General features: G+C 32.8%; 2 protein-coding genes across 15 annotated transcripts in view; both read right to left on the bottom strand.

The window, feature by feature from the left end:
• Positions 1–2296, bottom strand: part of AP-2mu (adaptor protein complex 2, mu subunit) — an 84108-nt gene extending 81812 nt beyond the window's left edge. For 2 of the 3 annotated variants that reach the window (XM_076494722.1, XM_076494724.1), the window contains exon 1: positions 1826–1964. The gene's annotated coding sequence lies outside the window, so the exon portion shown is untranslated. Of the gene's footprint in view, positions 1–1825; positions 1965–2176 lie in introns of those variants that run through there. The other variant, XM_076494723.1, reaches the window with a different exon arrangement.
• Positions 2297–7004: 4708 nt separating this feature from the next.
• LOC143247134 (carboxypeptidase A5-like) overlaps positions 7005–17653 on the bottom strand; it is a 38640-nt gene continuing 27991 nt past the window's right edge. For 6 of the 12 annotated variants that reach the window (XM_076494709.1, XM_076494710.1, XM_076494711.1 and 3 more), the window contains 3 exons: positions 12680–12775; positions 12021–12176; positions 7005–9261 (listed from right to left, as the gene is read on the bottom strand). In XM_076494709.1, coding sequence (XP_076350824.1) covers positions 9202–9261; positions 12021–12176; positions 12680–12775 — 312 coding nt within the window. In that variant the 3' untranslated portion in view covers positions 7005–9201. Of the gene's footprint in view, positions 9262–9291; positions 10038–10556; positions 12177–12679; positions 12776–17653 lie in introns of those variants that run through there. The other 6 variants (XM_076494716.1, XM_076494719.1, XM_076494714.1 and 3 more) reach the window with 5 other exon arrangements.

The following is a 17653-nucleotide window of genomic DNA, read 5'->3' as shown; positions in this document are numbered from 1 at the left end:
AACAAGATCTGACTAAAGTATTTCAGACTGTTTAGGGAATTGATAGTGTTGATGCTTGTTTTTTTAACATTTAAGATTAGAACAATAAACTTGGAAACACACAAATTCTGGCAGGGTACAAGTCATCTTCACCTAAAACCACTTTTTTCTAACATGGTGGTTTACCTTTGATATAGATTGCCTTTAGATGTTATAGATGCAATTCAATTAAGGAAAGCTTGATGAATATTTGAATAGTAAGTGCTAGTTTTGAATGTTTTGTTTTAGATTTTAGTGTGTTGGATAGAATGGTCTAGAGAGCCTTGGTGCCATCAAATCATTATGACAATCGACTTACATGTCTGTAATCACCTCCCCTCCCTCAATATTCTCATGTATAGTTAATTTATTTACCTCACTGTAAAGTTTCTCATTAAATTTTTCAGTTTAATTTGGAGGTCTGCAACAAATTCCCATTAAAAAAATTCTCCTTTTATATCCACTATTATAAACCCAAATGGATTCCATCTCCTTGTAATAATCTTTGAAAATCTCAATTTCAATGGGATGCAACTCAGATTTTACATATAAAACCATTCCTTCCTCTATTTTTAATACTTTATTCATATTAAATAATCTATAACCCTGTATTACAAACTACTTTCAATCACTAAAATTGTCAACATTTAACCAAGATTGAGTTATTTCCATAAGTGTTACAACTAGTACTCAAGTCATCAGTTTTACTTCTCATTCTTCTAGCATCACAACAATAACACTTTAGTCTAAACATATTCTTCACATCACTCCTAAATTACACTTTCTTCTGCATCATAGGTTTATTTCATTTATCAAAATGCTAACAAGTATAATTAATTTGCTTAACACGGTTTACACCACAAAAGTTGCTGTTCATGAAAAACTGATGAAATATATAGTTCCTACATCATTACGTCTTTTATATTCTAACCAGCCTCTTGAGTCAAAATATTGGACAAACTACCTCATCAGCATTGGGTACAACAAAAACAGTGTGGTTAACATTATAACACAATTTACTTTGATTTCACTTTTCAGATTAAATATTAATTATATATTACCCATAGCATAGGCCTATCACACAGATTAATGATAAGAACTATCTCAAAATAACAATTACTTACGACACTTAACTCCCTTCTAATTGTAACTACTAACTGTTCATTTTATGGGCTTTACAATTTACATACATTACACAATACCTACTCTACTGTATATGATGATATTTGTTTGTTTGATTTTTAGTTGCAATGAAACAGCAGTGATAATGCTTAATTTAGTCTATCCACTGATGTATACAGCAGCATCTGGAGTATGGTAATAGAGAAATATAGCTCTTATCATAAGTTACACTCCAGTTATAGTCTCATATTACTAAAGTGCTAGTGCCACTGCTAGAACAGTACTTTACTGTGTTATTATCATTAGTACTTGGTGTATACTAACAGTAAAAATCATAATAACAGTTAATACAATAATACTATTAGTAATATTAAGTGTATTATTCTAAAACTAGCAGTTAGGCATTGCATTCGCCCTTCACTTCAGTTTTTCACTTTCAGTGAGTTCACTTTTCAACTGAATATTTTAGTTTTAGTACTAGTAGTGATATTACATCATTACATTTATACTATTAACGCTAATACTACTAGTAGGAGTTATAGTAAGTTGATACTAGTACCACACTTGTGAGATTGAAATTGTCTTTAGGATCGCGCGACAGATTCCTAATCCTAGGATTAAATCGTCATACGTAATTTAAATGCTGTTTGTTAATAAAGATAAAAATAAATAAATACTATATTACCGTTTTAATTAGATAACAGTTTGTTTTAAATATTATCAGTCTTTCACTTGCATTTCCATTCCCCACAAACCTCCTCCTTTTTGCGACTGATAGTGCCAATCCAAGAAATTAAACTATCGTCCAATAATTGTATAGCAACTTAATATAAAAATATATGTATTATAATAATTAGTTCGGTATATTTGAATGTATGTGTATTATGATAATTTTTTTACAAAAAATCTATAAAGTTTGAAACTTTCAGGAAAATAAAAGAGAAGAATTTTCATTATAATGTAAGCTGAACATAAGAATAAGAATTTTATTAAACATAATTTATTTATTTACTTATTATTACACACAAATACATACTATGGGGTGTATGTGCTCTATCTAGTGCATGTATCGAAACTCGATTTTTAGCCAGTAGAACCTGGCAATCTGAGGGTTGCGGGTTCGAATTCCCGTCCTACCGAACATGATCGCCCCTTCAGCCGTGGGTCCGTTATCTGTGACGATCAATCCCACTATTCGTTGGTAAAAGAACAGCCCATGAGTTGGCGGTGGGTCGTGACGACTAACTGCCTTCTCTTTATTCTTTCACTTCTAAATTAGGGACGGCTAGCGTAGATAGTCCTCATGTAGCTTTGCACGAAATTCAAAACAAGTAGCTACATGAGGACGACTAAGTAGGAAATGCATTTCTCGGAAGTATTGAAAATTTCTGTACAAGATTCACAATAAAAAAGATAACGATACTTAAGATAAACAGCATTGCTTATTAATAACACAAGAGGATAAAGACAAAATTTTTGGAATTCAACAGATTTCATCTTTTGAATCTTTAACAACAACAAAAAAAGAACTACATCAATCCTAATTATACAATATAATAACCGAAATTACTTAGGAGAGATGTAATTCTTTTATTATGCTTTAAATACTGAAGATGGAATCTGTGAATTTCGAAACGATTATCTGTGTCACCTTGTGCTATATAAGCCCAGCATGACAAGTTGGTTAAGGCACTCGACTCGTAAGCTGAGGGTCGCGGATTTGAATCCCTGTCACACCAAATGTGCTCGCCCTTTCAGTCGTGAGAGTTTTATAATGTTACGGTCAATCCCTTTATTTGTTGGTAAAAGAGTAGCCCAAGAGTTAGCGGTGGGTGCTTTTATATTTTAGAAAGGGGTTTCATGCATTAAGAGACTAATTACAATAATGTAGAATTCTGTTTCAATGTTGTAAAGTGCAATGTCTCACGTCCTTCATTTTTAACTGTGTTGTAAGAAGCTCGTAAGAAGATAAAAACCATTTTAGTATAGTTGTTAAAAAAGGCTTAAAGGCGTCATCAGATTGTGATATCGTGGGTATTTAATGTTGTTCAAAAGTGTGGAGAAAATGTTAAGGAAGATTTATAGAGGAAAAAATTGCAATTAGATGTAATAAAGAAATACAATTTCTTTCAAATGGTTTCCAAACTTGATCAAACACAAGCTCCCTTTATCAAAAATCCTGGACCTCACACTATTTTTAAGTGCCACATGTTTTAAGCTATATTTTAACCTTGTAATTTGTTAACTAAGGTACGTGTCAGTACCTTACTTTTTAATTTAATAAGTGATATATGCAATAATGTAAGTATATGGGCTTGTTGGTTCAAGGATTCTTCAACAGAAGGTGTTTGTGACTTACTGGCAATAAATTCAATGATAAACAAACAGCATACACTCCACTTGTTATTAAAATAATACATATAAATGTATTCAAAACAAGTTAAACTTACGCGCAAAAATTCTTTACAATATGGAAATTATCGTTTTATCTTAAAAACTATGTAGTTCTCTTTTTACAAAAAAACCACTCAGACCAATTAATTTGCTTTCGACTTCAGTTGACAAGCTGAACTAGTTATCTATTTTTATCGCAATAGCATTCGTTTTCTGCTCTTGGCTCTTAAAGTCCAGACAGGTGGATTCGTTTAATTCAAAGCATCATTTGAAATGAAAATTATTCTCTTTATTTCATTCAAACTGAAATTTCACTCTAACATATCAGCTGTTAAGCCATTCACTCCCACCGCAGTAAACATTGCACTTTCTAGCTTCAATCACGCAGACAACAGTACTAATTAACGTTACGTCCACACTGTGCAGAAAATTTCCAGGCCAATTTCAAATTATCTATTGGCAGAGTACAGTGTAAACAAAATTCTTTCTAATGACTCTACACACTCGTGTCAACTGTCTACGTGTACATTATAGATTTCAAGGCAATGGGTGAGCATAACACCCATTAAGGGTTAGAAAAAATTATGTTTGCTTACTAGTACCCTGTATCTCACATGACAAAAGGGCATGCAATCCACATTTGGCATCTAGACATTCACGTATGTCCAAAACACGTGTGTTTGTATTAACTACTGCTAAAGTGGGAATTTTTCATAGCACGTGGATCGCGTGACTTGAAAACTATAGGTTAAACATCTTTTAAATGTTTCTTTGACAAAATGAATAAAAGTATGCATAACATAACAATTCAAATTAAAACACAGTTAATAATTTGAATTTCATTTATATATTAAAATGCTTTAATTAAATTTTGAATGTAAAGCAGTATCAATGCAATAACGACTTTAAAAATAGCGCCATGGGCTATAGGGATACATGAAACACAATTTTTCTATTAATATAATTAAACTTTTTCTTTATTAAATGATAAATGTATATTTCATTGAATATATAACTATAATGTCTATTTCAGCTGTCTCCCTAGTGGCACAACGGTATGTCTGCAGAATTACTATGCTAGAAACCAGGTTTCAATACCACTTATGAGCAGAGCACAGATAACCCATTGTGTAGCCTTGTACATAACTTCAAATAAAGTCTATCACAGCTTTTTAATAGTGATTTAACAGTCAATAACAATAAAGTACATCAAGTTACCCTATATATTTTAAACAATATTCAGAGCTTTTACAACTTGAAGTCAACCAAGCCTCATCATATAGATTTAGGAGTAGGTAAAATATTTTATTTTAGTGTACTATGACGTGATTATTTCAAAAAGGTTTTGAAAGTTCGGCTCTATCACTTACCAGTAACACCTATCGACCTGGAATGGCCAGGTGGTTAAGGCTCGCCCTATCAGCCGTGGGGGCGTTATAATGTATGGTCAATCACACTATTCATTGGTAAAAGAGTAGCCCAAGAGTTGGCGGTGGCTGGTGATGACTAGCTGCTTTCCCTATAGTCTTGCACTGCTAAATTAGAGATGGCTAACGCAGATAGCTCTTGTGTAGCTTTACGCGAAATTACAAACAAACCAAACAAACACTTATTGTTTATTGTAGGTACCTTTACACACTGTATGTTCAATATTGAAGCTGTTCTTTACTGTAGATATTTGTAAGTAATTTATTTCTGCCATCGAAAATCATATTTTCTGAGAGTTATTTCTTACTTGGAACTTATTTAATGTTTTGTTTCAAATTTGATTCATTTTTTCAATTAGAAATCTATACATCATGTTTGTATGTTAAAAATAAATTAAAAACAACAAATAAGTTAAATTACGTCTTCCAAATGAAAATATATAAGCATATATCCGCAACTTGGCAATATTTTATTTAAATCAGAGTTAAAGGTAAATCGTATTTCGTAAAGCCGCCGAAGTCTCCATCTTTTATGTTATTGTAAAACAACTGAAGCAGCTCTGAGTCAACAAGTATAGGAAGATGGCAACCCACATCATCATTACTTTCGTCCTCCTCTTCTCTAGTCAGTCCACGTCTTAAAAGCACTCAAAATGGTTGATACTTAACAGCATTCTATGCTTCTATAACCCAGTGGAAAACTTTGGCATAGCTGGTCTTCTTCATTTTCCCATATTTGTGCAGACTCTCCATCATCTATTTCTCCCAACATCTTTCGATATTCAGTTTGAACACATTATTTATGGTGAAGTCAAGTTACTGTAATTTCTTTGTGAGCCCTCCAGGAATCATGGATATTTATGTGTCAGTTTATTTCTTACTGATTGAGTCACAATTTCTTTTTGGTGAAAAAGGACCTTGTTCGTTGTCATAGGGAATTTTCAGTCCAATCTTCTAGTTCATGTTCATTCATCCAGTTTATTTTATTTACCCTCACAAAAGTGACAGCAGAGAAGTTCTCTTTTGAAAGTTTTTCTTTTGAAAACGATAACTAAGTTGACCCCATAAGCAATGCAGGACAATGCAAGAGTGATATTTGTTTTTCATGTCCCATAGTTGGGACACTAACAGTTCATAAGTGTGTGTTTTTTGTCTTAACAGACTTTGAAGGTAGCGGGTCATAACTAACAGGTACCTCTTCCGTGCTACCGAGGAAATATGTCCAAATCTGCCTTCTACTTTTCAACAAACTCCAAACAGCTTTTCACTTTAACTTTGCAGTCCTCGACTAGTTTTTGGTCTTTAACAAATAGCCAGTTTCCTTTCAAAAATTTGAAACATCAAAAAGTTTCTCTTGCAAAATCGGTAATACCAATCTGCTGAGCTCAAAAGCATATCAGGGTCATTGATACTGGATGGCCTACACCTCTCTATAAGCCAATACAACAGATCATCTTCAAATGTTGGTCATTTGGCATATATACCGTTCATGGCTTAATTTAGTTTTTAGTATTTATTTCAATTTTGGCTCCTGTTTCCACCACTCTCACACAGATGTTTAAGCTACTTCAAACATTCGACCTGCTTCTCTGTTGGCCGTATTCTTCCGCGTACTTAGAAACTTTCAAGTTGGATTTGGCAATGTAAATTTTACATATTCTCTTTCGAATATTTACAGAAGACATCATACGGCAGCATCTTCTTAGATAAATTTATAACGTGGGCTAGTACATAAAATGATATAATATTCAACAACCAAAACGGTAGAGTCAGTTGAATGGATGGCAACTGCCTGATGTAAAAACAGAAGTAGAGAGGACAATATTTCAAAATTCTTCCGCCTTTCATTTTCTGGTTAGTGTGTACGAAGTTGTCAATCTTTATAAGTATTCTGTTGGATTGTGGACGATTTATTTTGATTGAATGGCTTGTCCCTGTTTCTGATTGGTATAAACACTTCCAATGGTAGCCACAGGTTACTCACCTCTAATCCGAAATCTCTGTTTAGTGAAGATTGTATTAAGTTATTGTAATGTAGAAGGATTTTTTTTTTATTTTTGGTCTTCCAAAATTTGTCTGTGTCACCTCTTGTCAGGTTACTTTTCTAATCAGGTGCAGGATATACAAAGGACAGGTTATTTACAAGAAGATACTGCATTTAATTATATATTAATATTTAACGTATAATATGAGCAGTCAAGAATCCAGGAAAATGTACGGTTTGTTACGAATTTCGTGCAAAGCTGCACGAGGGCTATCTGCTCTAGCCATCCCTAATTTAGCAGTGGGAAGACTAGAGAGAAGGCAGCTTGTCATCATCACCTACCGCCAAAAATTGGGCTACTCTTTTACCAATGAATAGTGTAATTGTCCGTAACATTATAATGCCCCCACGGCTGAAAGGGCGAGCATGTTTGGTGTGACGGAGATTTAAACCCGTGACCCTCGGATTACGAAGCTAGTACCTTAACACCCTGGCCATGCTGAGTCACAGGAAAATATATACTGTTATCATGAATTCCAATCTAAGTCTAAGCTGAGCAATCCAAACCATGCACACTGGCCAAACTGTAAGCAAATGTGAGGTAAGGAGTATGTGATTGATCTGAATTAATAAGTTGATTATATAAAAAAAGACATGATTATCTGTTCCACGTTCAGCTAGCTGAGTTAATTTAACCTGTTCAGTGCCGTAAACGAGATAACTCGTCCAAGCCGATAAGTAACACAGTGCCACGGACTAGTTAATTCGTTCTCAATAATACCCAACTTCAACGCTAGATGTCAAAACCATACATGCTCTACTCACAAATTGTTTCACTTTCGATCCAAAATGGCGTCACGAAAAAGTTACAAAATGAAGAAGCGTTAGAGTTGTATTCTAGCAGCTGAAATACTTGGCAGTCAACAGGTTAAGGACTTAGGTTTCATACAAACCCAAAATCAATCACGTAAATTCACAAGCAACTTGCATGCAAACCTCGCTGAGAAATAATATTCCTATTAAACTTGTTTCTATTTATTTTTATTTAACCTAACGAGTTTCTAATTTGTACATTTTAGTTACTTGTATAACTACTGATAAAAAGATAAAAATTTAATATCTCTGCTTGACGGGTTGTTTTTTTGCTGTACTACAGCTTTTCCATAAGTGTGTAGATATCACATAGTGGAAGTTAGAAAGTAGAAAATGTACAATGTGTGATGAACAAAGACATTAATTTTTAGAATTTATTTTAATATTGCCTTCTGAAATTATAAATCTGCTTGTTTGTTTTGGTATAAAGCTACACATTAAACTATCTACATTGTCCACCATGCAGAGTCAAAACCGAGATTTTAGCGTTTTGAGTCTACAAAGTTAGCGCTGAAGGATTGAAGTTACGGAATTAAACTAATAAAATGTTAAAACTTTAATTATAAACTTTGTTGGGTTTGTCACCATAAATTGATAATAAAAGTGTAAGTTTTTAATATAACCATATAAGACTATACTTATACCCAAATCAATACCAGATTATCTACTTGTGATATGGTAAATGCATCTTTACAAAACTAAAGTGGTTTTCAGTAAACGTTACAAGTTATATGCGTAAAAAAATAATTTTTTTTTTACTACGAACTTATGCATGAATATATAGTCAGAATGTTGACTGATACGAAAAAAAGTGATTTTCATGTTAAGATTAAAAATTTTTATTCATCAGAACATTTTCAAATTTCATTTAGGTAACTTCTAAAACCACTTAACTAAATGTCAAACGTTTCTTTTGTTTTTTTCCAGTACAACTTTATATATTAGTCAGAATTGAGCATCTTTTGTTCAATAGCTTTGTATATGTGGCTTATATATTAACCAAATTTTGGACCAAAGTAAGGGGAGAGAAAGTAACATATAAAATAATACTTCAGAAACAAATTATCAAAATCTTTGTATTAAAGAATTAAATTTCATGAGAACAACGAAATTATTATTATTATTATTATTATTGTGATTATCTGACTCAATCAGCTACTGAAAGTGTAATTTGAGTTATATTTCAGATTCAGCTGAACTTAACGTCATTGCAGCATCAGTTTCCTCAGACTCCATGGACAAAATTTTTCAGGAAGAGTTTAATTTTACATGACTTCACGTTGTATAAGTTCGAAAATTAAACATTAAGTCATTGTCAGACAAGAAGAAATATGGTTTATTAACTTATAACTGGAAACTAAAAAAAAAACTACTTACATTTCCTTAGTCATTGGAGCTCACACTTGGAAAAGTAAGAAAGTGCATACTTTCCAATTCTTCTGCCTAGAAATATTTAAATCTTGTCATGTGTACAGCCTCAGTCAGAAGCTGTGTGTATTGGTAATTTTATGCACTTTTCACACACACAGATACTTTGCAGTTTTAAGATCGTACAAATTTGACTGGTAAAATTGATTATGAAATTTCTTGTTTCTTTAAGAACTGACTTACCAAAATGTTATGGAATAAAAAATATATCAGGCCAATTTTAAAGAACAGAAACAGAAATTAACAAGTTCTACTTCATACTGTGTGTACATAAAACAATGTTTTACATAGTTTGAACCTTTTTTTTTGGTAAATATTTGCTGTTTTTCTGAAACAAACAACATTTTTGATAAAGTAAGACACGCTTAACTTCTTTTCCTCTTCAACTAAGTGTACCAAGGATAGAGTTGGGAAAACATTATCCAAGGCACGTACAAAAACTAGTCCAATAGTACAAAACATGACAGGTAGAGCAACATATGTTGACATATACCCATTTATTGGAACTATCTTGGGGCAGATTGTTAATGATTGAAAAGTAAATAAGAAAGTAAATATTTTAGCCAATGTAATAATTTATTATAGTTCATTATAGCCATGCCTTCAGCTGTTGTCATCATCTAAGTACATGCAGCAGCAGAAATTAGACTTTCTGGAGAGATGCAAATATAATGAAACCTGCATTGACAGAATGACACAGAAAGGCATGTAAGCTGTTGAAAGGTGTCAGCCTTTAGTTATCCTTGTCTAGAAGTGTCAAGACTTTCATGATTCAGTAAAGGTCCAACCATCTATTAAAAGGAACCATTCGACAATTATGTTGATTCTATCACTCAAGAACTAAATGGACATTTTTTTTAAACACAGATGCAAAGCTTTTGATATTCAGAATCTGATGATAAAATTTGTACCTGGTTTTGATAAAGTACAATTCAAAGACAGCATAAAGTAATTTAATAGCTTTTTTGAATGGATCACTGCAAAATGCCCTAGAGAAGTGGAAAGTCAGGTGGACCAAAGAAAGATGCTAGACTGAAGCATTAGTTTCAGGGACCCTCAATCTTTGTGAAAACAATTTCTGACAATTCATAAGCTACATGTTTTGTTTTTTTTTGCTTTTTCTCACCTTCTGGGTTAAACATGCAAAGTTGAATGATCTTTTACTTGCTTAAAGTATCTTAAAACAGAGTACAATTAGAATGAAAGAGATTACTGATTTGGTGCATGTGACCCTCATGAAAGATGTGAAAGACAAGATATTGCTCTAGATAACTTTGTAGTTCAGAAAAGAAAAAATGAGGCAAATGCACTTTAAACCACATGATCAAACTTTATTCACCAAATATGCATACTGAATGTGTTAATTTTTGTTATAACTGACACTATATGTGATAATTATAGGTTGTTTCAAAGTGTTGATGGAACAAGATATTTTCAATAAAATGTTTGGCTCAAATTTCAAAAACTTGCTTTAAAGGTTTAAGTAATTACAAATAATGTAAAAACTACAACTGCACAATAAATAATGTTTTTACCAGAACTTGCCTGCTCTTACAGGTTGGTCCCATGAAAAGAAGAATGTATGATAAACTCAACCAGTATATGGGGGTTAAATATGCAGATGTCAACTGAAATGACTTACCTTTTTTGCCTATTCTCTAAAAAATCATTATGAAATAAGTTCACCTTTTCTTGTACTTCAATATAATATTTAGAAGTTAAGTCTCCTCAACTCTATTGCTATCTTTCTCCAAATTAAAATCCCAGATATGTCATAGATGTGAAGTTTACAGGCAATGATCTTACATCCCCCACCAGATTAGTCCAACAGTCAGCATCCAATAACACACACCAATAATTCAGCAGTAATAAAGAATTCAATAAATGTGGATATATTTGTTCTTACACTACTTCCAACCATAGAAATATCTTTTGATTCCCAACTTCAGTGTATCAATAAAATATTGTATGAAACATTTTTTAAACAGAAATAAGCACAATTATTTTCCTTATACATTTATAATTATGAAAGAAAAATTCTAATAAAAAAACAATAGTAACAGAATGTTTCTTATTCTTTTGTATTTCCATACCTGTGTAAAAAAACAAAACAAAAACAACTGCTTGAATAACCATTATATAGACTACAATAATGAAGTTGAAATATCAGGAAATTAATACATCTTAATCTTTGACAAAATGTTTCCATCTTAAATCTGAAGTTGTATCTTGATTCTGCACAAAGGATAAAACCCTGAAAAATGTTTTAGGTGTTTTGTGGTGTTTTAAGATACCACATGTTCACATTCAATATTTATTATGTCATAATAAAATACTGATACTTTTCAGATAATATAACTTTTCATACCTAGTTAACTTGATGTTTGACAACATCATTTCATACCTTCTTGTATACAAAACATTATATGCTTTTCTTGTATTTACATATATGACACATTGATTTATAGTTTCAACACACAAGTTGATAAGGCAGTAAAATTATACATCTCTCACATTACATTTGGAAAGGATTAAATAACCTAAATACATGTGAACAAAGAAACTCTTTCTCTTAGGGATTCATGATGTATAGTATTTTACATACATATTTCTGTTCTTCCAAATGCAGTTACCTTAAAACACCTACAAACTGAATTCCAAACTCCTACATCTAGAAGACAAGAAAATAAAATACTGAGCCAGCTTAATCCACATATTAATCCAAAATTTTAATTTACTGAAAACAAGTGAACAAGTATAAAATGTCAACTAACGTGGAGACTAGTGCTTAGTGACTTCAAACTAACAATCCTGCGACGTGGATAAAGCTGCAACCAGCTCAGTGACCTCCTCTGACACATGGCTAAAAGTGTTACCATAACAACCATTGCTAGCATCATGAAGCAGAGAAGAAGTGATGGTCCGTCTGTCTATAAGTAAACACATTTTAAATTTTATCACCACATTTTCCACATAACTTCTTATAAAAGTGATAAACTGTATACAAGTAACTCAGAAAATTAAATAAACTTTAGTGGTGTATAGCATATGCAGAACTGATCACAGATGCTAAAAATGCAAAACAATTAAGATATCAAGCTTGTCTAGTCTCAAAGTTTTAATTAACTTTCATTAATCATCTTTCTTTGTAAAAAACTAAATAGATTTTTACCTACCTTCAGTTTGTAACAGGATAACATTAATATTTGGATAAAACAAATGAATTAAGAAAAAAAATCATATTTTATCTTTTCCATGTAGCAAGTTTGTATTAAGTGAAGGAATAAGAAAGATAATCAACCTCAATGCTTAAAACAGACTTAAGTTGTTTCAGTATCATGCTAGGCAGTACAAACATGACCGACCCCAATGTATAAATGAACTTCATTTGTTTCAGTATTAAACTAGGCAATATGATAAAAACAAACCAAACCTCAATGCTTAAAACAGACTTCAGTTGTTTGTCTTTCCATTGCATTAAATTAAGAAACAAGTTTTCACACATTGGATGAACAGCCTCCAAATTTCTCTGCAGAAAAAAATGAAATAATATCACCACCCAGTTTTTTTCCAGAATTTTAAAGATGAACAACTAAAATCTTGTAAAAATACAGGCTTATTTTATACATAAAAAGTGAAAATGTTTTTCTTCTATATGCTGTAACCATCTCCGAATTTCTGAAAATAACTGCAACTGAATATCTACTTATGCACTTTCAACTGGAAAATGTTTCTGAAGAACATGTAAAAATATATTTTAAATTAACTGCTAATACTTTCTCAACATTTTGGGGGTGAACATTCACTAGAAAAATACCTTATTTTCAGATATTTTGTATCAAATATACATTTAAATCCTCACATATAAATATACTTTTATAATTTTTTTCTTATTCAAAAAAATACTTTATCCTTTTTAATTCACCAACATCTTTATCAATGTTAATATATGAATACTGGATTAAAAAAAAATAGAAATAATGTTTGTCTTTTTACTTGAATTTTCTTGTTATGCAGAAAAACAAACAGTTTTATATGCCAAGATTAATATGCATATTGACAAATTAAGAATTAATATAATTTTCTATTAAATACATAAATATAATTCATATATTACTCTATTACATGTTAACTTTTTATAAAACCCTAGTGTCAAGCATTGTTTCTAACTAGCATCAGTATTATTTTTTTTGAAGAAATTCCTTTTTTTTTTTTTTTCTACAGAATGTTAGGAATGTTTTGGCAATGAAACAAGTCTTCATCAGACTATTATATATCTGATATAAGCCTAAGATTAAAGTAAGTTATATTTTTTCTTACCTATTTTTGTAAAATGTCTTTAATTTCCTTCAATGAAGCACTATGTTGTATATTTATGGTTTAAGACTTCAATTCACGAATTCCAAAAGTTTCAAAAATGTTAATATTTTCACATTTTACCTGTGATAAAAATGACTGAAGACATGATATATTCTGTTTCTTTACAAGGTGAAGTAGATTTAGTTTCTCAGATTTTATGTTGTCTTAAAAAAAACATAATTGAGTTGTAAGTTGACCTTCATTTTCTCTAAGAGTTGAAATTGACATTTTCCTAAACTGAAAATGTATTTCTAAAAATACTTACCTCCAGTCACACTTACAGCTATTGCTTGACCTCCAGAGTTTCTTCATTTTGCTCATCTTAACATTGGTCTGATTTTTTTTGCTTGCTCTAACCTTTTATACCCCACTGAGTTACCTTTGGTGATAATTGTCTTGTGATACTCTGCATGTACAGCAATGCACCCTCCATCCTGGTGTTGTACATAAGGACACCAATTTAGGTAATTTTATCCATTTGTTTGAGAGTGGAGAGGAAGAACAGGAGAGTGTTAGTGAAGGTAAGTACCATTAGAAATACATTTTCAATTTAAGAAAATGTAAACTTTCAAAACATACATCTCTCCACTGAAACTTTTTGCTTGAATCACACATGAAGATGGTGGAAGGGCTGGTTAGGGCATTATCCATATATAAAGCATCTGCACAGATCATGGTTGTACCAAGATAAGATTAGTACCTGAATGGAAAACTGCACTACATCCAGAAAAAATATGCTCATCACCCTGAACTTAGTTCCTGTATCAAGGACGGAACTGTACATAAAAAAAGTGATCATCACTACAGGCCAGCCCCAACCAGATAACTGAGGTTTCATTATCTTATACTATATTAAGCAAAGAACTGATATCCAAGATCAACAGCCTCAAACATAAATGTTAATCCTCGGTGCCAAGAAAAAAATAAGAAGCTTGACATTAATAGACATTGCTAAGAGTCTTCTTATATCTGGCAATGTCTACCTCTCTGCCAACTAGAAGTTAATTCATAATTGACAGCAAATGTGTTAAGGAAAATGTGATACATGAGGGTAAAACCTAGAATGTATATTGAGACAAAGCATGTAATAATACTTTAATATCCTAGTTACTTAATAAAAAAGGTGTTTTGGAAGAAAGGAATCAAAACAATTTAGGAATATTGGATGGTACTAGAAACTAAATTAAGTTATCAAGCCAAAAAATTTACCTTGTATAAAGCACAGCAGGCAGAGCTAGACCTTTGTCAAAAACCCAGGTCAAAAACAGAGGAATAGTTGGAACATTTGGGTGAAGTGGATTCAATGTCCTCATGACACACCATTGGCAACTAGTGTGCCACAGTAGTTGATAAATGTTATTGTGAATCAAGAGAGAGATTTAGAGAAATATGAAGCAACTTTAGAAATTAAACCCCAATGACATGAAAAGGATCACATAACTTACATCCATGAAGTTTGAGCTTTAGAATGTCTGGGTGTAGAATGTTAGATCAAGGTTACTTCAAAAGAAATGTTCAAAGTTCCAGAGGTGGACACTCTTGAAGATATTGAAGAAGAGGAAATCATGATTGAGATGGCCAATTAGAGGTCATCAACAGTACTTGAAAAAGAATAGATCTAACCATAACCAGAATTAGGGAGAAGAGGGGAAGGAACAGAGGTGCAATCCCATCCACTCTTGACAGAATGTATCTATCATCAAAGCCCGGGAATAAGATACTGAAGACAATGCCTACAGATGAAAGTTCTAATGAGTGGAAAATGCATTGAACACTGAAGTCCCGAACTGAGAACAAATCCACTGGAAAAACATCATGATGTAGCATTCATTTGGTTGGGAGAATTCATTTGGGCAAAGACAGATGATCTACTATTAACTTGGCAAGCTATGAGACTGATATGATGGGAGTTAGCCCAATAAAGAATATCCAAAGTTAAAAAATAAAGGTCTCAAGAATGTATGCCTCTTTGACAGGAAATGTAAAATACTACTCTGGAACTGTCGGAATGAACCATGATGTCTTTACTCTTCAACAAAACTAGATCTTGAGCCATCTTCCACTAGACAGGCAGAAATTCTCAAATACTGATGTGGAAGAAAAATGTCATCTGTCCACAGACCTTGCAATTCCTGACCATTGATATACACACCCCATCCCTAAAACCATGTACCTTTGAAAAGATGAACCTAGGAATGAAGGAGTGGTATAAAAGCACCTGTTGCAGTGTTGTTCCTATTCAACCACTACTCAAGATCTAAAATGTTGCTCCTGAATAAAAAGACTACAATCAAGTGGATTGCAGTTTATGATCCATTGGTTGCACAGCAACTACAAAAGGATTACATGTGTGTTCATTCTGAAGAAATCAGATTTGAGGGATGTCCACATCCACAAAAGAGAGAAAGACATCTATGTCATAACCAGTAAAAGGAGGAGATGTAATAGCCTGACTGCCCTTTTTATAGATGTATGGGAGTTGGCTGAGCCCAAGTTAAATACATATTGAAAAAGACACAGAGAATAGACAATTGAGTTGGCATAAGAATGGATTTCATGGCTCTAATAAGAAAGTCAGCTTGGTGGCTCCTGAAACATAAATTTGTATATGCTATTTTGCCAACTGGCAAGATAGATCCAGAAATATCCAGTGGCTAATATAATGGTGTGCACACAGGTCCAAAGAAAGAAAGTGATGAGAAAAAATTTGTACAACTCTGCAGAAGACATATGGTGCAGATATTAAGCTAAAGGACACAGCCTTGAACTGCAGAACCTGACTCTTGTGCACAAAGCAAAGATAACAACTTTGCTATGGGAATGTGTACACATGCATTGGCCACAATTAACTTAGTTATCACACACCTGGTGAAAAATACCAACATGTAAGTTGCAAAAGGGCTCTATCATGAAACTGGAAGAATATAAGGACTGATTAAGACAAGAAAATTCAATGATCAGATGCCAATCTCCTGTCTTTTTTGGGAATAACGTTCCAGAAGAATGTGATCAAATCTTTCTACAGTCTCCTTGATTAACAACTCTATGATAACCCCGGAATAAAGATCTAATGGGAGAAAAATACCACAGCTTTGGTAGATAAGAGAGGTGGAGATGTGAATTGGATGACCAACCCTGACATCAAAACCTGGAGTAGCCATGGATCTGACACGAAGGAATTCCAGACATCCAGAAAATGTTGTAACTACATGCCCATAGACTCCATCAGGATAGAGTAGTCATGGACTCCATTGGCAACAGTCTGCTTGAACTGAGAAGCTTCTAAGACAAAAACAGTATTTATTCTAAGTACTAACAGATTAAGGAGCTAAAGTCAAGGGTAGGGACACAAAATAAGCAGTTGTGACATGACTGCCAGTAAGAACTAAAGGAAGTCAAAAAGTCAAGAAGGCAACAATGACAAAGAATAATGCAAACAGGAGATACCAGTCAATGACTCCAATGCCTCTGAAGAATCTGCAAACATCAAGATATGTAGAAAAGTACCTTCACATAACTCATGAAAAACAGCAGCAGGAAGATGAATTACCTCTAAAAAAGCATTTCTACCTAATAAGTCCCAACATACAAATCAGTGCAGAAGCTGACAGTCTTACCAAGGTAGAAGCCAGTAAAGGACACAATTCATTATCAAATTGATGTGGAGAATGCTGAAAGGTTTATGAGAAAATTTGGATGGAAGATAAATATACCTTGGAACAGCAATAAAGGTCAGATGAATCCGAGGATATTGTGACCTGTTCAAAGTGATCACAGGCTTCAGTCTGGAACCCCATGTGACCAAAAGAGAAGCAAGTCTATAATAACATAAATATACATTGTCCAGGTGGTGGTAAGCCAAAGCATGCTGATCCAATAAATGTGGGAGACAAAGCATAACTAACCCATCACATAACTGAGCATTAAACCTCTCAACATGAACAGCAATATCAGATGAAGGAGGAAAACTTGATAATCATTTTCAAACCTTTCCACCATTAAGGAAAATGTAGACTCAAAGGCAACAAAGGAAAGCTTCAAAACCTTG

The sequence above is a fragment of the Tachypleus tridentatus genome, chromosome 3 (assembly GCF_004210375.1).
Source record: "Tachypleus tridentatus isolate NWPU-2018 chromosome 3, ASM421037v1, whole genome shotgun sequence".
NCBI lineage: Eukaryota > Metazoa > Arthropoda > Merostomata > Xiphosura > Limulidae > Tachypleus > Tachypleus tridentatus.
This window is presented reverse-complemented; position numbering and strand designations above follow the sequence as displayed.